At 47.3% G+C, this 25964-nt stretch overlaps 1 protein-coding gene across 3 annotated transcripts in view; it reads left to right on the top strand.

Moving 5' to 3' along the window:
* Window positions 1-25932, top strand: part of LOC105897129 (rho guanine nucleotide exchange factor 17) — a 75156-nt gene extending 49224 nt beyond the window's left edge. For all 3 annotated transcript variants that reach the window (XM_031573698.2, XM_031573700.2, XM_031573701.2), the window contains exons 2-21: window positions 6892-6969; window positions 8882-9064; window positions 12652-12768; window positions 13658-13750; window positions 13900-14076; window positions 14446-14496; window positions 14661-14770; window positions 15725-15810; window positions 15923-16041; window positions 16190-16397; window positions 16691-16764; window positions 16849-17036; window positions 17345-17598; window positions 17854-18094; window positions 19013-19099; window positions 19200-19267; window positions 19413-19561; window positions 20124-20298; window positions 20674-20946; window positions 21529-25932. In XM_031573698.2, the coding sequence (XP_031429558.1) occupies window positions 6892-6969; window positions 8882-9064; window positions 12652-12768; window positions 13658-13750; window positions 13900-14076; window positions 14446-14496; window positions 14661-14770; window positions 15725-15810; window positions 15923-16041; window positions 16190-16397; window positions 16691-16764; window positions 16849-17036; window positions 17345-17598; window positions 17854-18094; window positions 19013-19099; window positions 19200-19267; window positions 19413-19561; window positions 20124-20298; window positions 20674-20946; window positions 21529-21725 (2928 nt within the window). In that variant the 3' untranslated portion in view covers window positions 21726-25932. The remainder of the gene's footprint in view (window positions 1-6891; window positions 6970-8881; window positions 9065-12651; window positions 12769-13657; window positions 13751-13899; window positions 14077-14445; window positions 14497-14660; window positions 14771-15724; window positions 15811-15922; window positions 16042-16189; window positions 16398-16690; window positions 16765-16848; window positions 17037-17344; window positions 17599-17853; window positions 18095-19012; window positions 19100-19199; window positions 19268-19412; window positions 19562-20123; window positions 20299-20673; window positions 20947-21528) is intronic.
* The last annotated feature ends 32 nt before the right edge of the window (window positions 25933-25964 follow it).

The following is a 25964-nucleotide window of genomic DNA, read 5'->3' as shown; positions in this document are numbered from 1 at the left end:
CTTTTGCCAACAATTCTTGGCAGCAGTTTAAAGCCAGAAGTATGTTTTTGTCTGGTGTTGTGGGGATGAACAAGCAAACTACTGCACAGAAAAGTTAAAAGACATACTCCAAGACACAGCTGTATTTAAGTTATTCTCCAAAAAATGTTGTCTGTCAGTATGAATAGAAAAACAGTCTATTACTGTACTTGTACTGTTCAGTCACATTGTGGATATCTTGACATCACACACTCTCATTAATACTGTACAACTCCCCATGCAGGGGGATTCTTTTGAAGGTAGAGGCTTTGAGTCCCTCTGTTCCCTAAGTCCTTGAGAGAATAAAGAGCAGTTGCTGACCTGCATATTTGGCTTTCCTTACCTCACTTGTGATTAATGTTCCTCCCAGCTGTTGAAATGAGCTACTTAAATGCATCTCTTTATTTAATCATGTGTTCATTTGCTCCACCTCTGTGAGTTCCCATGCCTTTTTTGTTTCTCTTGGGTCACCCAATCCTGCTGCTCACCTAGCGGAGGCCCGAGCTTCCCAAGGCTGGGAGGGGCACGTGTGTTTGCTTATGCTTGTGATTCTACTCTCAGTACAATCTCCTTTTCACCCAAACAGGATTCGCTGCCTCTCATTTCCTCTTACTCAGCACCCGTTGCCCCCTTCCAAGGCGTCTCTCCTGCCTTCACCTTACTGCCACATTCCTCAGTGCCCCACCAGAATGGAAGCATATTAGGAGAAAGAGATGTTTTCATGCGTGAGGGGGACCTCAGGTTTGCTTTTACACTTGAGGGATACAGTGAGGCTTGTGGTGGGTAGGGCATCAGAGAACTCACCTCGGTGAGATATAGGGGAAAGGGTGAAGGAGCTTATGTTGAGGCTATGTGCTAAGGTTAGAGTGTGTAAGACTCATTATAATTATGTCTATAAAATATCCAAATGTTTATTTACTCCTGGTAACTTCTGTTTTCTGCCCTCAGCCAACAGTCATGAATGCTACTAGTTAGCCAAGTGGTCTCATGTATATAGTCTGAATACACTGACTGTAATGTGTACTGTAAACAGAAAGCATACTCATGTTGAGTGTATGCTGTGTAATTAAGTATCTTACAATTGCTGGCTTTTGCACTGTGGAATTACTCGTGCTGGTGTTTGTATCTGGTCTTGTTTGGAACACAGTTCTATAATATCCTGTCTACCACTTGAGTCTCTTGCCCCCTATAGGCCCCATTCAAGATTTCAGATAAAAAAAACTTGATTAATGATAGAAAAATGGGTTGGGTTAGGGGCTCACAAACAAAACAAGCCGTATAGCAATAAAAGATTCACATGAAATGACATTAAAACACAATTAGTTGCCTAAATGAACACACATGCCATTTGCCTGATGGGATCCTTACTGATGGAGTCGGCTTCTCTTTTCACCGTGTGAATGTAAAGGTCTGAGAGTTGGGCCTGCGTCGTGCCAGTGATTTTGGTTGCACGCTGGATGATTCTTGTGAGTTTTTCCTTGCTTTTCTTTGTCAGGAAGTTTGTACCCGGATGCATTGTTAAATTGTGAGGACTGATTCGATGAGTGACCGATATACTGCTGTTCGGATGTCCTGTCTGACATTGAAACCTTCCAGCCTCCTCAGATCATGCGCTGTTGGGCATTTATATAGACCCCATCCGCATGTTGTGTGAAAGACAGATGGTGGTCGATATCAGGTACTTAAACATCTCGGACCTGTTCCACCACCTTCCCCTCCAGCCTGACTGGTCTGAGAGAGGGTGTGGGGTGTCAGGTTCCCGTCTCCCCAACACAGCTCTTTGGTCTTACTGATGTCCAGATCCAGGGAGCTCTGGACTTGAGGACCATGGTGTTCACATACTACCTGCATGTGGACAGGGTGCGCCCGTCTGGCAAGCTGGCCACCAAGGCTGTGTCATCAGCATATTTATAAAGTGACCAATCAGACAGGGTAGAGCACACACATCTACCAATCAGACAGTCCATTGTTGTTGCAGGTGATTGCATCTGTGTAAATGGAGGAGAGGATGGGTGACAAGACACACCCCTGTGGGCCCCCAGTATTTAAAACGGCGTAGATGGATTTGAAACTGTTCACTCTGACATGATGGGGTCTGTCCTTCAAAAAGTCCTTTATCCATAAAACCAACTTTGTGTTGACTTGAAGTCCTTGGAGGCAGTGCAGAAGTGTGTTTGTGTTAGGAGTATTGAAAGCAGATGAAAAAAAGCTGATGGAAGTTCATGAATAAAATCCTGAGTTTGGAGGCAAACTGGACTGGGTCCAGACCCTCTCACTCCATGCATTTGCAAATCGTGCGATCTGTGATCGTTCACGGCTTTGGTATGGGGCTTTTAGGGAACGAGGATGATGGTCGTCTCCTCCCATGCCCCAGGGACGGAAGCTGGCGTTCCTGAACAGCTGAAAAAGCTGTGCCAACACACACCGCCCAGCTGAGCTGCACAGTCCCTCAGTACACGGCCCTTTGAGCCCCCCCGGTCCAGGAGCTTTCCTCGGATGGACCTAAGAGAGGATGGAAACGATCATGTGCTCCACCACACTGATTGGTGCAGGGGCGTATCTGGTGTTGGTTGGGGTCCAGTCCTCCATGAGGTCAGTCCCGTTGAACCTGCTGTAGAAGGTGCTCTGCTGCAAAGGGGGCGGGGCTGGGGCACTGTATTTAAGCAATGCCACGCCTCCCTCGCATCTCATCTGGTGAGCCTCTCCTCCATCTTATTTGTGTATTGGAGCTTGGCCAGTTTGTTTTTGTGCTTCAGATCCTTTTTCAGTTCATTGACACTCTTTTTGTCTCCCTGTATAAATGCCCTTTTTTTAGGTTGAGACAGTGTTTTAGCTCTCTGGTTCCCCAGGGCTAGGATAGAGCCTGACCTAGGATAGAGCCTGACCTAGGATAGAGCTGGAATGAAACTGTGACATGTATGAGCAGATGCAGTTGTTGAGTGTATTCAGGTCGCCTGCACTCCTCTGAAAGAATATCTTAGTCAGTGAGCTCCAAAAAAACCCTCATAGTCTCATTATTGCAGACCTAAATGTTTTTTTGATGGATCTTGTGTGTTTTCAATTGTTTTCTGTTTTTTGGCAGCTGTAAGAAACCAAAGCAAGGCTGGGGCAAGGAGACATATGCGACACAGCCTTCTGTCCAGTCGCGGTGGAGATGTGACATACAGCTCCAGCTTTTATTTTGTAGTGATTGTGTGGACGGAATTACTTCGTAGTATCGCGAGCAGTCGGTCTCACGAACTGTGAAGTTGGTTGCCCATCTGTCATTTACAACCATGCAAAGCACACCCCCCAATTTGATTCTCCTGTTTTTCTAGTTTGTGTTCTCGTAGTCAGTCAAATTTGACCAGCATCGTGAGTCCATCCATTTTTATTTTGTAGTGATTGTGCATTTGAAAACACTTGAGTAAAACCAGGTAGTGGGAGCTTCCTCAGCCTGTTCCTTTCCCCTTTCCCTCTAATTAGATCCAGGAGTGACAATGCTGGTATTTTCCGGGGAAGCGTGTCGTAAGTCCAACTGGTTTACTGGGGTTGGTGATGTGTGGCTCTGCCAGGGAAATCTAACCCGCCCAAGCCGGTTGCAGAACGCATTGCAAAGTCCACAAAAGTAAAGTCCGATGTATCATACTTGACTAACTCGGAAAGTGAATAAAACAAAATAACGAAACAAATATAAACAACATCGAGCACCATTCCTCTCTCTCTCTCTCTCTCTAGTAAATGGAGCCTATCCACTCGATGAGCCTATGCCATGTTCTCTCAAACAGTAGAAATATCCGTAATTCCCACCATGAAGTCCATTCTTTCTCTCTCAAGGGGGGTCGCGTCATTTAACCCTGTCTTTTCTCAGAAGGCCATCAGGAATATTCCACTGTGTAATGGAGTAGTTACAATTTAAGACTCCACTTACTACACTGCGCATCAGTAATATAAGCGCACAAAAAACCTTTTTAGGTTATGGAAGAGCGAGCAAAAATAATTGTGGCTGGCCTTGTTGATGTTTTGTCAGGAGCTAGATGTGACCTCCTTCATGCTGTCGTGAAATGAGTGTTTTCACTAATACACTATCGTACTGCTGTGGGTGGGGACCGGGGCCGTGCGACACGAGAAGGCTAAATTGCGTTACAATTATGTGTCAAAATAATCGTGCCATTGTGTCAGGCGCAGATGGAGTGAACAGTCACAACAGGGACCCCCTAATAGACACTGAGGGCCGGGGTCACATGCCATAGTACATGCTCTAGACACAACCGCAGGTAAGATGCTGGCAGTCAATCCATGTTGTTTTTGTAGCGCTGGCTCCAGGTTAGATAGCCCTCATTGTGCTATTTTCAAATGAAAACAAATGATCTGTCCCAGACATGTTGTCACTCAGGTGAGGTACGTGGCATGGCCCTTTGGCGGCTGAATGAGGCTCACCTGAGGAGATTTATTCTGGTGTCTGGCCCACCACCTGCTGAGGCCACTGGGATGGCATCCCACTGGAAGTGGAGTCTTAATGTCATCTTCAGTTATTTTTAGGTCAGAATTTGGTTGCTGTTGGGTGGCATGGGAGGAAAGAATGCAGAACACTGCCCAAAGCTGTGGAGATTGGTATTTACAAAAAACAACCGTGTGTGTGTGTGTGTGTGTGTGTGTGTGTGTGTGTGTGTGTGTGTGTGTGTGTGTGTGTGTGTGTGTGTGTGCGTGTGTGTGTGCCAGACAGACCAGAAGGCTAAGGGCAAGCTAATCAGCAGGAACTCTAAGATTGTTGTTTTTCTCGCTGGTGGCCCTACTTTTTTTGGGTCTCATTTGCAACCTGGTCCTCAGGATATACATGCCAGTCATGTTGCCTCATCTGCGGTGTTTATTTTTAAGTAAATCATTACCCTTATTCAGGTCCACATCAGGTTCTGGAAAGTTCTATTCCTGTTTGCCTTAGTGTAACTCATGTTGCCTAGATCACATAGCAGTCAATAAACCTTTCCACCCCCTAACCCCCCTCCCCCATTTTCTCTCTTTCTCTTTCTCTTTCCCTCTCTCTCACATACTCCATCTGTTTCTGTCTGTTTCTGTCCACGGCATCTTTTGTTTCTGACCTGCGTGTCATCGATTCAAACCGTATGACCCTGTCTTGTAATAACTACATATTACCTTTTCTTGGATGAAGTCTGCCAGCTTTTTGTTTATAGGCCTGGCTAGCATTTGGGTGCTTTGGCCATGTGAATGGGATGACTCAACGGTGTGAAGTCAGACTTAAGTCAGGAGGTATAAAAAGCTGATCGTCTTGGGGGGGTGGGGGGTGGGGGTCAGCAGGTTTTCTCATACAGGGAAGCATGGCACGTGTCAGATGTGGCAGCCGCACCAATTATCATTATTATCCGCTCAGCGCTATGCTGGTAAAGCAGTGGTTCAGGAGGGCACTTCTGACTGTGGCAACAATCACCAAAGACACCAGATTGGCCGTCTCTCTCTCCTGGCCGATGGCGTGAGGGTGAAGAGAGAGCGGCCTGGGCGCCTGTCAGCATGACTCCGTCCGCCTCGTCGTTTAGGCTCCTTTACCTCCTGCTGCTCTGCTGGGTTGTCGTGACTTCCCCTCATCTTTTTTTCTATATCATCTCTATCGCTCTTTCTATCTCTCTTTTTTCTGTCTGCCCTCTCCCTTTGACTTTAAATAGCATTGGTGCTTTACTTGAAAATAAGGAGAACATTTCTTTTCCTAGTCAGTGCTGCTTAGGATAATCTGTTCTCAGCCCCAGAGAGTAACCCCAGTCGCCGCAGTCTTCTCTTTCCATGACACCAGACGATCTGTATCAACAGAGGTCTGAAGAGGGCTGTGTGTGTGTGTGTGTGTGTGTGTGTGTGTGTGTGTGTGTTTGTTTCTGTGTGTGTAACCTGAGCAAGGAGAATGAGGCGCCTCAAACTACACTAGAGTCTCCGTGCGTCCCAAACCGCAGAGCTCCGTGTGACCTGCGAGCCTCTGACTGAGCGCTGGCTATTTTTTTTTTTTTTTTTACACGATGGCTTCACCTCATTCTCTCTGGCCTCAGCAGCAGCTTAAAGCCAGAGAATGTCATTATGGTTAATGGGAGATTCCCAGGCCTCTCAGAACTTGTAATAGTGCGCCCAGCTCTTCCTTCATAGACTTCCCCAATTAAGTGTGTTGTATATGGCTGGGTTGTCAGGGGGAATGATTGCCATTCGCTCGGTTGTGTACAATTACTGAGTCTGCCCGTGGCTTGCTGAAGACGTATGAGGGGAGTCCACCCCCTGTCCTCTCTTTACCACGTTCACTCTCAAACCTCCTTCTCTCTGAGGAAGCTGCCTGATTTACAGCCTGCCATGAATATAATGCAGTCCTTCATGCAACCACAAAGTGTAGCTTCATGGCTCCATCGTGTGTGTGTGTGTGTGGGGGGGGGGGGGGGAGTGTGTTGGGAGAGACATTTGAGAGCGAGAAAGACAGAATCACAGCAGAAAAGTACAGGCTTTTATCTCATCATTTGAGGAAACACACAGTTATTTGGCCCAGTGTGCACATACAAACCAGTAAACAGGAAACTCCTATTTTGATTAGGGCCAAGCCAAATTGCATCACAGCGTGCTTTGTGTGTCTGTCTGTGTGTGTGTGTGTGGGTGGGTGGGTAGGAGAGTGAGAAAGAGAGAGAAAGAGAGAGAGAGAGAGAAAGCAAGGAACATCGAGTGAGAGAGAGAGAGAGATCACTGCTTGCTCTGAATATATAAATTACCATGTATGGTTCTAATAATGCTGATGCTCATCTTTTAGTGATTTGATTTGATTTGTATCTCTATGCTTGTTTTGCAAACAAGGGGTATCCCCCCCTAGACATATGTGTGGTCCTGTGGTTCTAACATTGCCATCTCCCTCTGTAGGACATGAGAAGACATGTCGTGAATACCCTATTGGACACTGAGCAGTCGTATGTGGAGTCTCTGAGGACACTAATACAGGTGAGACAGGTCTCAAATAGAAGACACTGAAGTTCCGCCACACTCTCCATATATGAAACAGGTTCCTTTCACAATTTAGGCAAATTATGACAGATTATCTTATCCCTGTCCTATACACACACACACACATACACACACACACACACACAAACACACACACACACACACAATCTGATTGGAAGACTGGAGGTCACTCCTTGATTGTCTGTACCTCTTAATCCCCATCGAGTGCTCTGTGTGGCTTCATCTCCTTTTCATTTAGGATTGGATGGCCCTAGTGCCCGTCTGCGAGGCCTTGATAACCCATGTTATATAACAGCAGAATCTGTAACATGGCTCTGTTCTGTGTGTGTGTCTGTGTGTGTGTTTGTGTGTGGGTGGGTGAGTGAGTGAGTGACGCGAGTGAGCGTTTTCACGAGTGAGCATATGTCGACCCTCTCATTCCCTATGCTTTTGGAGCAGCGGTAAAGGGAGATGACTGGTGTTTTTAGACGTTGGTGATCCAGCAGAAGAGGGGAGGCGAGACGCCCCCCCATATGTCTCTACTCTCAGCTTCTCCCCTGACTCACTCATTGCCAGCGATTGCGTGCGCAGAAAGTGTCTGCTGCTGCTGCTGCTGCGGCTGCTGCTCCCATGTCGCCATGGCTACAAGGTGAGCAGGGACTGCAGTGAAACACAGAACCGTCCTCCCCCGCCTCCAAACGCAACCTTGTTCGGCAAGCAGTCCTATTGGTTGTTCACAAGCTGGAGGCTCATCGATGCTGTGAGCCGATTGGTTATGTCCGTGTCCGTCTACATCGTTAATGGCTGCTCCAGTCATCATTAACTCATTTGCATTCGCCGCTCCAGATTGTCTGACCTTAGCAACAGTGTTGTTTCAAAGAAATTGACAAGCCTCCACACTCACCCACAGGGAAATGACTCCTGTGTTTGTGGTTAGCACATTCCTCTTACGCTGGGACGGACTTGAGCAGTTAGCATGCTGAAAATGAGCCCCATGACATCTGGTGGTTCATGTTTAGTGCTGAAGATGAGTGCTGGGGCACTGATTGAGGTTGTGTGTGTGTGTGTGTGTGTGTGTGTGTGTGTGTGTTGTGCTGTGGTTGCTGCGGTGGCCTGTGGGAGGGGAGGAGGGTGGTTGTGCCTGGAGCGCTGAGCTCATCTGCTTGTCCCGCTTCTCCTGTTTCACACACACACACACACACACACACACACACACACACACACACACTCACACCAAGATGAAGTAGGATTTAGGAGAAATGTATGTTTTAAAAGAGTGAGGCAATGAGAGGGGGAACAAGCGGGAAAGCAAAGCAAGAAAGGGAATGAGGGAGAGAGGGAAGAGAGAGAGAGAGAGCGAGAGAGTTCATATCCTCTGCTTTGAAAAATGAAAGGGCAGATGCTTTAGGCCTGATGTGCTTCAGTGATGGCCCCATGGGGGGTGGGAGGCATTTCCTTTCATCAAGGCCCAGAGCTGCACAAGTATGAGCACACAAAACACACACACACAACACACACATGCACACAAACACACACATGCACACAAACACATGCACACAAACACACACACACATGCACACAAACACACACACACCCACATACATGTATCCTCTACAGCATACTGTATATCACACATACCTGTTTCATATGTGGAGCTGACATGTAGACATAACAGTTACGACCTGTTTATAATATCGTACGACTCCTTAGGAGTTTGCATGCTTGTAATTCTCTACTATTTATTACGGCCTCAAGGCCTCAATCAGTTTACAGCTGGAGGCATAGTGTCTTCCCCTACACATAAACACAAACATAGCCTCAAGCACTCTCTCACTCCAGAGTGTCCAGCTGCTATGTCCTAATGCTGTTCTGTGCTTACCGTTGGTCTGCCGCGTGTGTGATGTGTCAGGGCTACATGAGGCCCCTGAAGCAGCCGGAGAACTCTCCCCTGGTGGACCCCTCGCTGGTGGACGAGATGTTCTACCAGATCCCCGAGATCCTGGACCACCACGAGCACTTCCTGGACCGGGTGATGAGCTGCGTCAACGACTGGCACGACAAGCAGACCGTGGGACACCTCCTCGTCGAGTCGGTGAGTGTGTGTGCGCTCGCCTGCGACACTTGCGATGGCAGATCAGACGCTCGTCGCCGAACTGCTGTCAGAGCTGAGGCTTTGGGCTGGCTGATTCCCATACAAGCTCACTTCCTGTTGGAGCTGAGCCCTTTTTTGTCATGACATCATGACATTGGTTAACTTGTAAAAAAAAAAGCACTTCTGTCCTTCCACCCACATATTATATTCATCTGTAGAGAGCATAGTGTCTAGATGTGACTGAAATGATGACTTAAGGAAACTTTTTGACCATTTTAACTGAAGCATCTATATTCATTCTCTATTGTCTGTCCTTGTCCTACTCTTTGAGCTATCTACATCAGATGTCACTAGCAATGCCATGATACACATTCAACCTTTATTTCTTGATTGTTCTAATCCATAGTACAGCAACGTCCATGATAACTTTTCAGGTGCCAACATTTCAGGTGCCAAGAGTATTAAAGATACTGACAAATTACCTTAAAATTACTTGTTGTCATTTTCAGCTGTACTAGGCTCCAGTCTCTATCACAAATTAACAGTATTTAAAGCATAACATTTTGCCTTTGCTCAATCGAAGGGAAAAGTCAAAAGACAAGTTATATATTTATGCAGATGTGATCTCTCACAGCAGTCCTTTCATCAAATCCTTCAATTCAATTCAATTCAATTCAATTCAATTCAATTCAATTCAATTCAATTCAATTCATAGGCTCTACAGAGCTGCGCATAATCTGCCCTGAACCATAAAAGCATGACACTTCTCAAGGATGAACATTTAGTCAGCGAGTATAAATACATCTCTAAAAGGTAACATCAACCTCAAACACTAAATGTAAACTATTTTGTCTGGTACCACAAAACAAAAAGCACTTCTAATGAACTGAAATCCATGTACGAATGACTCTGGTGTTGCAGTGTGAGGTTTTCTTTTTCTTTCTTATATTCGCCTGAGAGGATGCCAGAGCTGGAGCCAGACTTTATTTATGATCCAGCTTTGTTCAGGTTCAGACAACATGTGTGTCCAACAGCTTTTGTCAGACCCAGAAGCCCAGGAAGAAGCCCCCGCTGTAGGGCTGTGCCCTCTGCTTTCTGGTCAGTGCACCGGCGGGCGCAGCGCTCCACGGTGGGCCTCGTCACAGGGTCGTTAACCACCCGTGATACCTCTAATTAGCGCCAGGCCTCCCTGACAGCAGCGGGTCAGTGGGGGAAGGGTGGCATTGGGGGCACCGCGGAGGCGTCAGACGGGAGAGGGGAGCGCCTCTGTGTCTCCCTGTCTGCCAGGGTGGAGGTGCGTGCCACGCACATTGCCCATCACCCATCACCCACCACCCCCTCCATCAACCCGCCCCCACCCCCCCAATCCCCGAAGTCTCCCCCCATGTCTATGTCTGTTTTCACCCGGGCATTCAACTCCCCACCCCCTCCTCCCTTCCCCAGTGGCAGCCCTCTGTTTCACCCCCAAATCCACACCTCCTCAGCCACCTGTGCCCCAGGGAAGAGGCTGGAGCCCCCGGCGGGCAGAGCGACTTATGAAACAGGGTTATAAAACAGCGGCCTGGCTGGAGCCTGCTGACCGCTGCCTCACTGGCTTGGTGCTGCTGCTGGTGTGAGTGTTCACCTGAATGAATCTTAGCTTCCTTCTCGTGGCTATGGTCGGACGGGCGGCCGACGGTCGGGCGATTTATCTGCTGGGTTTTGGCCCAGATCTGGCCCTCTCCTGGCCTGGTTCTAGTGTCAGATCCTGTCTAGTGGTTTCCTACAGCTGTGCTTCCCAAGCCATATTTCAAACTTCCCACTGAGTGCTTACTATGTGTCCTCACTGTGTGGAAAAGCCTCCCGCTCCATTGACCCACCCAGTGGTTAAGTGAAGCTCTCCTGATGTGTGACAGTGGTGTCGGAAACATCTCCAAGGAGCCTGTTATCTAGACAGGGAGCCCTCCTCCACCTAAATCCACTTTGGCGGGTGGGACATCAGTTCAACTCATGCCGGCCACTGTCACCTCATCTCTCAATGGAGGCTTTGTTGAAGCAGAGAGATGGAGAGAAAGAGCGAAAGAGAGAGAGAGAGGGAGGGGGATGGTGATGGTGATGGTGATGGAGTGCAGGGGAAGGTGAAAGGCAATGTCACCTTTTCTGCCAAGTTCAGAACACAAACCTCCCAGCAACACTGCTGCTTTTCTGGGCTGAATTTGGTGCCGACATGGCTGGTCTTTTAGCGTGAAACTCAACTTCTGTGACCTGAGTGTTCTTGTTTTTCCTTAAAGAAGTTTGCAGGAAAGTGTTGATTCGTTGTAGTTCAACAAGTAGGCCTTCTTTCTCCTCTTTGTTCTCTTTGTTCCCCCTCTCTTCATCCCATAAGAGTGGAATGTGGCTGTGGCCGTGTGTGTGTGTGTGTGTGTGTGTGTGTGAGGTGAGTCTGTAATCCCCTTTGACCCATGTAATCCGTGTGTGTGGGGTGAAGGAGCACTCAGGCCCTGTGGCCCTACACAGTTTTGACATGGCTGTCAGAGAGTGCTGGGGTGAGGGAGAGATGGAAAAGGAGAAAGAAATGGAGAGGGAGAAAGGGTGATGACGTCTCTGTCCTCACGGCTAGCTCAGCATCCATCATACTGGTTATGTGTATTTATATACCCATGTTCTCTCTTCCCCCCCCTCTCTCTCTCTCTCTCTGTCTCCACACACACACACACACACACACACACACACTCTCACACTGACAGACAGACAGACAGACAGACACACACACACACACACACACACACAATCACACTGACACACACACACTGACACACACAAACACACACGTGCTGTAGTGCATGCTCATTGTATCGGTAGAGCAGCAGCTTTCTCCTTCAGTATACATGTACTGATGTATGATTATGTTGAGGCAGAGAGAAAAGAGGCTGGGATGAGAACATCCACCCATTTCTATCCTTTTTTTTTTTTTTTTTTTTTTCATTCTCTTTGTCCATACTTTCTTTCCATGTCTTTTCTTTTACTATTTTCCCTCTTTATTCATGCCTCTTCTTCTACTGGTTTTGTTCTCCTCTCCCCTTCTTACCTCCATTCCCTCTTCTCTTCTCCTCTCCTCTCCTCTCCTCTCCTCTCCTCTCCTCTCCTCTCCTCTGCTGTCTCTCTGTACCTGTAATGTATGCTGTTGTGTAAACTGCCTCCCACTCGCGGTGACAGCAGGGGCATAAAAGATGTCAGCGGCTCCGTAACGAGTGATTGTCCACCATTCCGGGGCCAGGCTATCAGAGCACACAGACGCACACTGCTCTTTAAAGAGCCGCTCAAGTCCACAGACCAAACACAGCAAAGCCGTCACCAACACACACTACTCCTGAGTTAACACAGATAAAGGAGAAAACAGGCTATGATGGATCTCGCACAACATGAACCAGGCGCCAAGACACAAGCTAAGCGCCATCCTTTCAGCATTTTCAGCAGTTCTGCGTGACAGCCCTCGTCATATATTACATAACAGCGTGACCTTTAGAAATGATGCACTAGCATGTGTATGTCATGTTTTCATTGTGCTGTCTCTATTTCTTTGTCTCTCCCCACCACCACACATGTAGTTTTCCAAAGAGTTCCTGGCCAATATTTACTCTGCGTACATTGACAACTTTCTGAACGCCAAAGATGCTGTGAGAATCGCCAAGGAGGCCAAACCTGCATTTCTCAAGTTTCTGGAGGTAAGTTCTATGTGTTCAAAAGTATGCATGTGTGAGAGGTCAGTTTATAGAGGGCTGTTCTATCTCCCTCTCTCTCTCTCTCTCTCTCTCTCTCCTCCTCCTCTCCCCCCTCTCTCTCTCTCTCTCTCTCTCTCTCTCTCTCTCTCTCTCTCTCTCTCTCTCTCTGTGTGTGTGTGGGCGTGTGAGTTGTATGTGTGTCTACTCTCATCCACAGTGAGAGTGGATGGAAAGAGACCATCGATCTGGGAGAAAGAATGTTTGGCGTTCAGTGAATTACGATTCAGCTTGGCATTAAACGTCAGACATTTCTCTTGAAGGATTTCGCAATCTTGCGAAAGAAAAGTATGAATCGAGACTTGCAAAAAAAAAAAACATTCCTGTAGACAGCTCATATTTCTTGGATGTAGAAAATGCCTCCAGACATTTTGTCAATGACACAGTCTGGGCCTCATTTAAATTGGTCTGCGTCTCAGGAGGTTTTGCCGCAGTAGGGTAGAGAGAGGCAGCGAGACGCATTAGGGACTGGACTTGCAAAAACAATTCACAAGTGTTTTTGGCTCAAACCTCTCATCAACTGAAAGTGCTCAGAATTTCCGAAAACTATTTATGCTGCTTGGGCTGGCTCTGGCCATAGCATGAGTCACTGTGCCCCCAAGTGGCCATGTCGTGATGTGCACAACAGGAGGCACAAACAGCTTCACACATAAAGATGATGACTGTCCACTTCAAGACATACTGTAGGACTCCAATTCTGCTGTAGTACCCGTTTTGGCTAAGTTCCGAAGCATCATCATTTTAACACGTGCTTGCTGTCTCTTCTCCACTCCTTTCTGTTCATTTCTCTTCCTGCCTTTCCTCTGTCGTTTCCCCTCGTCTTCAATCATCCCAGCAAAGCATGCGTGAGAATAAAGAGAAGCAGGCCCTCGCTGACCTCATGATCAAACCGGTCCAGCGCATCCCTCGCTATGAGCTTCTAGTCAAGGTAAGTCTTCAGTGTGTCAGGGTGCATAGGTTATCTGAGCCTAGGGCTTGTGTCCTCTCCATACTGAAATGTATGTGTGTGTGTGTGTGTGTGTGTGTGTGTGTGTGTGTGTGTGTGTGTGTGTGTGTGTGTGTGTGTGTGTGTGGCAGGACTTATTGAAACACACCCCAGAGGAGCACCCTGACCACCCGTTCCTGCTGGACGCCCAGAGGAACATCAAGCGTCTGGCGGAGCGGATCAACAAGGGCCGCCGCAGCGCTGAGGAGGTGGAGAGGGAGACGCGCGTCATGCAGGAGATCGAAGCCCACATCGAGGGGGTGGAGCATGTGAGACATGAGGCACTTACAACATTACAAACCTGGCTGGTGTCAGAGGGAATAACGCCCACAAAGCACAGAACATCAATGGAGGACAAGGCTAAGATCTCTGAATGAAAACACATCACGCAGTACTGCCATACCCAGCACACCACAGCCTAACTGATTTTGCATGCAGCACAGTGCAGTTAGACTGGAGATTTTAGGGCTGGAATTAACTGGTATATGAAGTTACTACATCAGCAGCGCTGCGCCGGCTAGTCTAATGCAGCATATCTGTTCCCAGAGAGCAGGATCCAGCCCTGGTTCTGCCAGAGTCAGAGTCAGCCACTGGGTTGATTTTAGTGTGACTGATCCTCCCTTCTTTTTCCCTTCTAGATCATGAACCCTCAGAGGAAGTTCCTGCGTCAGGAGATGGTGATGGAGGCGGTAAGAGAGAGACCACTATTTCCACACATGTAAATACACAGAGACGCTTGAGTGCACCCTCTCCAGGGGTCTCTGTGCGTCTGAATGGGTTTGATGAGAACACCCCCACCCACCCCCACCCCCTCTCTCTCACTGACTCTGCTTTCCTCTCCGGCCCTCTGCAGAAAACAGTGGGGGGGAAGAAGGATCGCTCCCTCTTCCTCTTCAGTGACCTGCTCATCTGCACCACGCTCAAGAGGAAGTCCGGCTCTCTGCGCCGCAGCTCCATGAGCCTGTGAGTGTACACACACACACACACACACACATTTAATAACTCAAACACACATGCATTCACTAATATTCACACATATTCACCTGCTCAGACACACACACACTAGATGTTATAGATATTTGGTTGTAGGCTCTATTATACTATTATATTAGAGGACTGGTCTGCAAGTGTGCTAATAGACAAACATGAACATGACCTGTTTTCCTGCTGAGGTCTCACAAGGCCCATTTTAGCATCCGATCCAGGAAAGCTGGAATAAGAGTCATAAACAATTAGAATAAATGCGAAAAACAAGAAGTGTTGATTTAATTATTGAGCGGGGGAATATGATTACTAGACCACTTGCCCACTAATTGTTTGTCAGGGGAGACATTGATGTCGTAGCAGAAGCATCTCTCAAAAAACATTACTCATAGTACCACTTTATTAACGAAGAGCACTCCAGTGTACTTTCGAATGAGGACTTTGTGGAAGGTCAAAAGGAATGGCAGAATACGTAACCAGTACTCTCTGATACACAATAGTCATTTTTGTATTGGTGCTAGTTAGATATTTAAAGCAACGCTATGCAACAAGTTTATAGGCAACTAGTTTTGGTACCATCCTCAAATTAGTTTTTGTAGCATATAGTCATGTGAAGGAGAGATAAACACCTGTGTCTTTCCCACTAGCCATCCAGGATATGCACTATGTAGTTCTATGTTTCGGCTAGAACACCCTGCAAAAATGGAAGAAAATCATTCACAGCATTGCCAGCTATATTGCCAAAAGACACCAGTTAGTGTGTTGGCAAGCTTCTGTCAGTGCCAACTGGGCTGTTGGTGGTGTTTGCAAGGTTTTTGCATGCCTTGTAGGTAGTTAGCTTGCTAGTTTTGGAATAGAACTACTCATTGCTGCTTTAACACATTTTAGTTATTTGAGCACTCACCAGTTTCCCTCCTGTCTGGATCCCCTTAGATACACAGCTGCCAGCATTATCGACACCTCGAGTAAATACAAGTTCTTGTGGAAGCTGCCACTGGAGGATATGGAGATGGTGAAAGGTGAGAGAAGCGGAGGAACTGATTAGTCATAAACAGGGGTTTGTGGGAGATTGAGTTTTTTAAGATAGATTGTCGTCTCATGGTTTGCTCTCATTTCCTCTCACGAACGCAGGTTCGAACCAGGCCACCAACAGAGAGAACATCCAGAAGACCATCGGCCGTCTGGATGAGGACTTAAGCACTCTGGGTCAGATCAGCAAACTATCAGAAACGCTCAGCTTCCCCCATCAGGTGAGGGGCGTAGGCCTCCATCATACACGCATCGATAACCACATACATGCTCCCACTCTCACACATAATTTAACCCTATGACACTTATCGCTGTTATCCGTTGTGAATTTTCCTCGTGAGCTGTAACTGGTTCTTCTCCGTCCTGCAGAATCTGGACGACGTGATAAAGGACCTGATGGCGTCGGTGCACAGGGAGCTGGCTGAGAAGCAGTCTCTGGCCTTCAGCATGACCTTCCTGCCCACCAAAGTGGAGCTGACCACTGCGTCGGCCGAGAGCACCTTCATCTTCGAGTTTAGCAGCCCGGAGGCACGCGGCCACTTTGAGCAGGCCTTCGAGGATGCCAAGAAGAAGCTGGGTAAGACGGGGGACCTGCATCAGTGGGCTGGGGTACAATAGATGTATATTATGACTGAGAAGTTCAGGAACTTTCGGGTTTACAATATCTCCCTAACATTCCATTCAGAGATTCCAATTTCAGATTTGTGTTTGTCTTACCACCCAGATGTAAATCATAACATTGTCAAGTCAATGACAGCACTGTTCCTTGCTAATCCAGTGTAGTAGTATTTTCTGTTGAATTGTTTCTGTCATTTTGTGTGGAATATATGTCTGAGTGTCCCTTGCTCTTTCTCTGTTTGTTCTGTGAAGCCATGAACAAAGACCAGTGGGACCCTGAGTTCCTGAAAGCCATCCCCATCATGAAGACCCGCAGTGGGATGCAGGTGAGACGGATCATCCCCTTCTCTTCTCCACAGCAGATATCCACCAAGACTAGTGACTCTAACCCTCTGCCGTGTCTCCCCCAGTTCTCGTGTGCGTCTCCGAGCCACAGTTGCCCCGAGAACACCTACGAGGTGTGGGTGTGTAACAGCGACGGCTACGTGGGCCAGGTGTGTCTGCTCAACATCCGCGACGAGCCCACGGTGGAGGCCTGCATCGCCGTCTGCTCCGCTCGCATCATCTGCATCGCAGCCGTGCCCGGCCTCAAGGGCAGGTCGGTCACACCCACCTTTCCAGCCCTCCCAGCATGCACCTCACCTGTTATATTTTCAATATTACTGAAGCTTCGACTTTAGATGCCAAATATCATTATACTTGTATTTAAGACGCAAGAAGATTCAGGTTTGGGTTTCATCATTTGTAACTAGATGTGTTTACACGAGACGTTTATTACATTAGTATTACATCCCTTACAGGCTTAAGGACTTAAGTCTACTGTATCTATGAACACTTCCAATGAAGTTGGTGTGGTACTGTTCTAATGAGTTGAATGAATGCTGTCCTATGTGCTGTGTGGATCAGAGAGCGTTTGGAGTGCCACCAAGCAGCTCCGGCTCCAGAGCCCCAGGCAGCCCCCGCCGTCCCCTCTGCCCAGCAGCAGCAGCTGCACATCTCCATCTCCGGCTCGTCCCTGGAGCTCAGCGAGCCTCCGGCCGGAGCCAACAGGGAGCTAGTGCCCTTCGACAGTGACGACACGGATGACGAGGACTCGCCCAGCCCCTCGTCCACCCTGCAGAGCCAGGCCAGCCACTCCACCATCTCCTCCAGCTTTGGCAGTCAGTTGTCCCTCTGGACCTGTTCACTCAAATTGCAAACATATTTAGCTTTACCAGTTACTTGTTTTTTTGCAACTGAAAATAGGTTCTGAAGATGTAGATCTGTAATAAGATATGAAAATATATTATACAATGTGTTTCATATTAAGATATGAGCTCCCCCTTTGCTTTTTCTTTTTCTTTGCTTATCTTTAATGAGCACATTTGATAGTCACTTAAACCCCCTTGTGATTGCCTGTGTCTTGTTCTTGGCAGATGACGAGGGTGCAGGCTCCAAGGACATGGCCACGGAGACCACCAGCTCTGAGGAGGAGCCTGAGTTCCCGGTGTCCAGCTCGTTTGGGCCGCCGCGCATCAGCAGCGACAGCCCCATGGACGGCCGTGCCATGCGTCGTTCCAGCCGCGGCTCCTTCACTCGCGCCAGCCTGGAGGACCTGCTCAGCATCGACCCAGAGGCCTACCAGAGCTCAGTTTGGCTGGGCACCGAGGACGGCTGGTAAGGCCCAGCCCAACCCCACACCCACACCCCTCCGGCGCACTGGATTTCCTGATCCACTTCAGTTTCAGAGCATATTTCCTATTACCAACGTCTAATTAGCTCTTCAGTTCCTGGGTCATCTGTTTTCCCCCTGATGGGTTATATATGAAACTGAAAAATGAAAATGTTTCTGTTGTGAAAGAACAGTCATGGAAAAGAACACTGCCCTGAAGCAATTCTGAGTTATTTTGCTGACACAGACTCATCTCCAATTAATTATTGTTTGGCGCGGATGTCTCATTACACAACTCGTTTACCAGAATCGGCGGCTGAGCCCAACTGTGAGAGAGATCAACCTGATTGGCTGTTAAGCTTCTTTATCTCCAGTTGTCTCCATCTCTGGACACAGTTCAAGGAAAGCCCCTCGAGCCTGTCACCGGAGAATTTATGATTTCACCCATTTAGTGCGCTTTCTCCCTATTGTTCGCCTCTTCCTTTCTTCTTCCACAACCAAAAGACCAAGGGCTGACAATGGCAGTGCCATTTGCAACTTCTTATCTTAAATAAATAAGTCAATAAATACATTTCCTCTCACATAGGTGCAGAATGTATGTGCTTGTTGGCCGTTGGCTGTAGTCTTTTTGTCTTTGTGTGTTCAAGTGAAACTTTTTGGCCCAGATATGGGCGAATTGAGGCGATGCGACGGTTGGCCTTGGTCGCCGCTAGTTCTTTGATGTTGGTTTGGTGCATCTCTGGCTGTAGGCCTCAAAGCGAAGTGCACAGGAAGTCTGGTTGTTCGTGGATTTAGAAATGCCCGCTCAGACAAATACATTTTCTGAACATCTCAATGACACTGGAGAATGAATAAAATGTCCCAACCACACTGTGTAGTTACACGATATGATGACACAGTACATCATCCTTTGCTCCTCACAGCATCCACGTCTATCAGTCTTCAGACAACATCCGCAACCGCAAGAACAGCATGAAGATGCAGCACTCGGCGTCCATTTTGTGCATCCTGTGAGTATCTCAGCCAAGCATAGCTGTTGTCATGGTGACCACTGTCGTTATGATGTGTGAGAGGAACTCTTCTCTCCTGTCTCCTCTCTCCTCTCTGCAGGTATCTTGACAACAAAGTCTTTGTTTCCCTGGCCAACGGTGAGGTGATCGTGTATCAAAGGGAAGCAGGTGGGTGGAAACAGCTACTGTCTGTTGTGTTGTCTGCTTTGTCTTTCATTGAACGGTGAAGTGACGATTTGGAATGAATTGGGAATGATGACCTGGAAGCACTTCCGTCCTCTCACCTCTCACCCTCTCCCTCTCCATCCCACAGGAAGTTTCTGGGACCCCCTGAGCTCCCAGACCCTGTGCTTAGGCACTCCCGGTGGCCCTGTGACGAAAATGGTTCCTGTGGCAGGAAAGCTGTGGTGTGGCTGCCAGAACCGGGTCCTTATCATCAACACCAGCACACTGGTCCAGGAGGTGAGACCCTGGAACCCAGCAGAGAGGGAAGTGGTCGGTTGGGTTCTAGAACCCAGCACAGTGGTGAAGTGGTTGGATTCTAACCACTCACTGATTCTCTTCCAGTCAGGTCGTGAAACCCAAGAGCATAGATAGATACACTGAAAGATTTATGTCCAGTTTTACTCAACAGTATGTCTGCATTAAGCATTACTGGAGATAAGTGAATGGCGTCCGTAGTTATTCACTTACAGCCATGTAATTACCAGATTTAGAAGTGGCTTTACGGAGCTCTCCAACACATGGCAGACGAGTTTGAGCTCATGCACAAACCACCGGCACAACCAGTAACGGGTGCAGGGCGAAAACCGCAGCTAATCAAACGTCATGTGCTCGGGGGAGTTCGCATTTTGGTTTTGTGTCTGGTCTGTGTCAAATATTTTCCCACTAATCCTGCTGTGTGGATCGCTTCTGAGATCAGAGCCATGAGCCATTTTATCTCGATGAAGCAGAACAAATGAGTCTGACTCACTTTATTGTGTGTGTGTGTGTGTGTGTGTCTGTATGTGTGTGTGTTCAACAGCACTCGTTTCAGGTGGGGCAGGACAGTAGTCGGTGTGTGACCAGTATGGTGAGCTATGGCCAGGGCGTGTGGATGGCCCTGCAGGGCAGTGCCCAGGTGCGCCTCTACCACGCCTGCACCTACGAGAGCCTCACCGAGGTGGACGTGGCGCCCGCCGTTCACAAGATGCTGGCCGGTCAGTCACCACTCCCACACTTCAGCCATTGCTGAGGTTGAAAGAATAATGACATCACACAGTCACAGCCCTCTCTGCGGCCTAGTATTCCTCTTCTTGAGGAACTGGGGAATAGGTTTGAGTTCTGCAGAACAGTGTGTGGTTCACTTTAATAACACATATTGGGATTTATTTTCAGTGTGAGGATATCTTCTATTGTTCTAGATCTAGGGCACCCGTTTAAAAAAAAAAAGTTTGGACCTGTATGTCTTTTTCTTCAATGTAAGTTAGTTACCAAAGAGAAAGTGTCTTTTTTGTTTGTTTTACTTTCCAGCAGTTAACTTGGGTGAGATACATGAATAACACCATCTTGTCTCTCCATCTCTGTTCATTCAGGCTCTGATGCCATCATCCGTCAGCACAAGGCGGCGTGTCTGCGGATCACGGCCCTGCTGGCCTGTAAAGACCTGCTGTGGATCGGCACCAGTGCAGGGGTGGTGCTGACCCTGGCCATCCCCCTGGTCTCCTCCAGCACGGTCTTCAGCTCGCTTCGCGGCCCCCTCCAGCCCATGGGCTCTGCGCACGGACACACGGGCCATGTCCGCTTCCTCACCTCCATAGAGCTGCCCGAGGGCTTCGACGTCAACTTTCCCCAGCAGGCAGACACAGGTATTGGATGTACTCTTGCACGCTGTCGCCCTCTGGTGCACAACCGCTCTCATTGCTGGCCATCAGTGCTCTAACCCAGGGGTTTTCAACAGGTTTTGTCCCAGGGACCACCATTCTGACTAGAAAGTAATTTGCAGCCCACTGATGTGCCTGCGCGCGCGTGCATGTTTGTAACCGTTGCCGCCAATGGGTTCTGATTTCTCTGGTCTGTGAAGTATGTATTAAATGGAAGGTGTTTAGGCTGTATATTATCATGGCTGTCATAAGGCTGTTAATAACTTGCCAAAGAGTATTCATTACAAACAATTTTACCTATCTCCTTGCCATAAGGTTACAAGCTACTGTACAGCTTCCATTAGAACTCCACAACAAGCAGTGTCACAAATACTGGGGTTCTTTGGCAGCAGTCAGTTATTCTGTTTAGTGGTCAGATAAATTATTAGAGAAATAATTGACCTCAGACTGCATCTGTGGACATGAGTATTCAACAAAGCAACATTTTAAAATGGTCATGAACATTGTGGGCTTATGTCGTTCTGTCTGTCTCCATTTTGACCTCTGACCTAGTGTTCTGTATCCTAGGTAACGCAGCTCAGAGTTTAGAGGGCCTGCAGCGCCGAGACTCGGCCCAACGACGCGCCTCCGCCCTCCTGCCCGTCAAGTCCAACCTACTGGTCATCAGCGGAGGGGACGGCTACGAGGACTTCCGTCTGACCAACAGCAGCGAGACTGTGGGGAGGGACGACAGCACGAACCACTTGCTGCTCTGGAGGGTGTGAGCAGTCCGGCCCCTCCTTCCAACAGAGCTCCGCCTCCTCCGCAGTGCCAGCCGCTGGACCGCACACTCCCATTCCCCTGGCCCCGCCCAAACTCCTCTCACTTCCTGTTCCCCGACATGTCCTCTGCTCCCACATCTGGTTTCTCTGTGCATAGATGTGTCAGATATTGAAGGAAAAAAAAGGGTCGCTTCGAACCAGGTTTTCTTTTGTTGTTGCTATTGTTGTTGTTGTTGTTTGTTTTGCTTCTCCCTCTGTTTTGGTTGTTCCTCAGTGGGTTGGGTTTGTTTTTTTTACCTGTCGTTTTGTTCCTCTTGATGTACGAAGTGAATCTTGCTCTGCTCGTGATGTTCCCCGACCCGCTGGGCTCCGTGTTGTGTTGGACCTCTACAGACTTTCACCCAGGAGCAGGAGGAGGACACTGCACACATTTACAAGAGGGAGAGGTGGACCGAAAGTATGTCTTAGGAAAAGTGTGAGTATCCGAGAGATTAAGAAAAAGAAAGGAAAGGAAAGTGAAGTCTGTCACAAGACTTGAAGGAGAGCCCTTCTGCCTGGGATACGCCACTCCTTCTCACAGTGGAGTGAAGAAGCCGACGGTAAATACTGAGTGCCTGGGCAGACATGCATGCAGCGGCACACTGTAGGCAGCGCAGAGTGACAGATGGATGATGGGTAATTTTGTGGGTTATTGTGGGTTGTTCGAGAGCCTGAAGACGAGCATGATTCAAGCCATGAAAGAACATGTGGGTATTGAGGAGGAGTGGGTCACTCCGCTTGGACAAGGACAAAAAACAGAGGAGGCCGAAAGAGATGGTCGTTTCACCTCAACTGTCAACAGAGTGGTCAACTACTGGTCATTTAAGACTGTGATTTGAGTCTACAGACATGAAGATGCTTTTTTTATTTGATCTCAAATTGAATCTCAAATGACAGAGGAGCGTGATTTTAGAAAAAAGACAAAAAGTTAACATGAAAGAAGTAACCAATGTGCAATATAAGGTGAGGGTACCTGCTTATGATATTACACGACCACACACTCACGTATACACATTCACTATCTGTGAGGGGCACAGCCGGCCTCGCCACAGTCACTCACAGTCACATCCAACTGTTTTCACATAATCACTTTTTCATTTATCATGCTACTCCAACAGGAGAAGAAAATGAAACGATTCAATAGAATGAAAGCGTAGCTTATGAGGCGAACAGAACATTCCTTATAGATATTGTGTCCATAATCTTCATGTACAGTATTTATGTTTTTTGATTTTAGATTTTTCATTTTACAGCACTTAATTTATAATTGTGTTTTTTTTCCCTCTTTTTTTGTGCATCTGAAGTACACCAGCACACGATGGTGACACGAGTGAGTGACAACAGTGTGTCTCATGGTTCTGCTAACAAGGATTGATGGCTGATTATCTCTTGAGATGTTCAAAAGAAGGTGTATGTGTGAGACAGATAGAGACATAGAGTGTGAGAGAGAGAGAGATAGATAGATACAGAGACATGGAGAGAGAGACTATCAACTACTCATTACAGTCGGTGTCAGAGTTTCAATGTTGCTCGTGGTAAAATGAGTAGCTGCTCCATGTGTGTTGATTCCTGTACGTGTGTGTGTGTGTGTGTGTGTGTGTGTGTGTGTGTGTGTGTGTGTGTGTGTGTGTGTGTGTGTGTGTGTGTGTGTGTGTGTGTGTGTGTGTGTGTGTGTGTGTGTGTGTGTGTGTGTGTGTGTAAGAGACGACTTAAGAGACACATTTATCGTAGGAACAGATGGTGCCGCGCCCAAACTCTCCAGCTTGGCGCGTGCACGTGAACGTTGGGAAGCATATGACTGGGTTAAGAGTTTTAGATCCTCATCACTTGGCCTCAAAGCGGCTCCTTTGATGTCAGCCGTTTCAAGCAGATTGGCCTGCCAGGTACTGAGCATATGATCGGGTTGGACCTGAGACCGAATTCTATGCCGGATGGTCCTTGGGCTGATTAGCCAGAGAGACTTGAGACCTTGGGTGGGCAGATTTGAGACTCTCTGTCTGTCGCCACACTGCACACACATGCCGACACATACATAAACCCATATGAGAACCAATATCATCAAGACCAATGTATAATGACCACATTCAGACTCGGATCGTAATGTGTAAGTGGACAGTATGTTCTAACGTCAGTCCTAATGGTGTCTACTGCTCTCCATAGAGGCTCATGTTAGCAGACAGTGTTGTTAGAGGACATCGACGTCGAAAAAAAGAAGATGTATTCGTGTTGTGAGGAACCACTTTCCAGGCCAACGACGGAGTTGGGAGTGGGTGAATGTTTCTGCGTGTTCGTCTCTCTGCGCTTTGCTGACATGTAATATTTGATTAAAGGACCCAATCTTTGCAAATATAATTAATCTGACTCCACTCAATTAAGGAAATGATTCAGCATGTGTGGCTGCTCTGTAAATGCACTACTATTACCCGTTAAGTAGGCTGACCTTGGCTGACCTTGGTCATTTCTGCTGGTTACCTACAACTTGTTATGACGAATACCTCCCTTACTCTTTAATCATCTGGTTTATTCTAGGGATAGTATCGCTCAGGATTTTACCATGGCCGTTTTCTATTTCCGGCGTGTTCCACGGACACATCCTGTTACTAGTCTGGTGTTTACGGCACAGAGGCATGCAGTGCTGCCGTTGCTTCGCTCTCAGCTTGTCTGTCCAAACTGGTGCAGGGGACTGAGTGGCTGGAGGCTGCGCAAGCTCAGTTTGAACATTCTGTCCAACGCAGAGGCTGAAAGGCAATCCACCGCTGTATAATACAATGTGACCATTCTTCAACAGCTTGCCCTACCCAGGTGATTAGCCATATACCTGAAGGCTGACCATACCTTTGCTTTTTGGTTTAGAAACGAATCCTAGTCATATGTTGCGATAACACCGTTACCTGTAATAATTTCAACAGAGCAGAGGCAAAAGAGGATCAGAGCAGCGCAATGCATTGTCAGGTGCAGGTTACTAATTCCGTTACACATTCAAACTAATCTAAAAGTGAATAATCTAAAGTTAGAAGTACCCAGAGAAAGACATACAAAACATTCAAAGGGTATGAACATACCTGGCTGCTCAGGTGATGGCTGCACACAAAAAGTGTGGGAGTCTCTGGCTACGGATTACTCAAAGTGGTTTTTGCTCTCTGCCCTTAAATACCCCGTTTAGTTACAGATGTAGGGTAATTGATTACCAAATGGAATGTCTGTTTGCACTGCTAGGGATCACCTAATGAGGATTCATGGATGGGGGACTCTTTAAGTTATTTACGGATGGAGGGGGTGCAGCCTGCAGGGCTAATCTATTCATCTGCAGGAGTGAGACCACTGGACCACTCGCACTGAGACCATTCAGATGAAACCAAACAAAACAAAGAAATCATCTTGCAAAAATTCATACATTAGTTAACACCATTAGTACCAATTTCCCTGCCCTTAGGTTAACCCTTGTGTGATGATGTTTAGCAATTGACCCCAGATTTCTGCAGATTAATTGAAATTAAAAGTCCATCTGTGTTTTAAGATCCAAAGGCTATGGGCCCGAACAGTCACTGTGAACTGTTCAGAAAATGTCCAGACCTTGGTTAGCCGTTCACAAAGCCAAACCAATCCACATTAATGAATTGTTTTAGACTAAAATCAAGATTCTTTGAGTCTACAACTTGTTGGATAAATGTAGTGACGACCCAGACTGGATTATTTTAGTGAATGTAGAATTCTGAAATAACACACTGATATCCTCTCAACATGGCAAAAAGAATTAAAACCAGATCCATTCTACATATTCTGTTTAAAATACACTCCTTGATGTAAGTAGCCTTCTGCCCTTTTGTGAACAAAGTCCTTAATGTTTGTTGTAAATATTGGTATATATTGCCTTCTTTCTGTAAATAGTGCTCCTACGGTCCTTAATTGTTGATATGAAGCTAATGGCATATTTTTATATACTTGTTTAAGTTTTTTCTTTATTATTTTGTTTTCCCCTCTGGCACAGCCTTTGTGCCATTGCCTTTAAGTTATGACTATTACAGTATTTTAAAAAAAGAAGTTGCAAGGCCGGTCATGTTAAAGTTGTCATGGTTATGTCACTATTCTTCCTGTTATGGTTCTATTTTGTCACTGTGGGTTCTTTGTAATTAAACATTTCACTGGTGCCAGATTGATTGGCTTGGATTTCCATCATTGTACAATGTCTTTGTGATCCTTCTC

Source organism: Clupea harengus, chromosome 9 (genome assembly GCF_900700415.2).
Source record: "Clupea harengus chromosome 9, Ch_v2.0.2, whole genome shotgun sequence".
Taxonomy (NCBI): Eukaryota; Metazoa; Chordata; class Actinopteri; order Clupeiformes; family Clupeidae; genus Clupea; species Clupea harengus.
The sequence above is the reverse complement of the archived record's forward strand: the minus strand, read 5'-3'. Positions and strand labels throughout refer to the sequence as shown.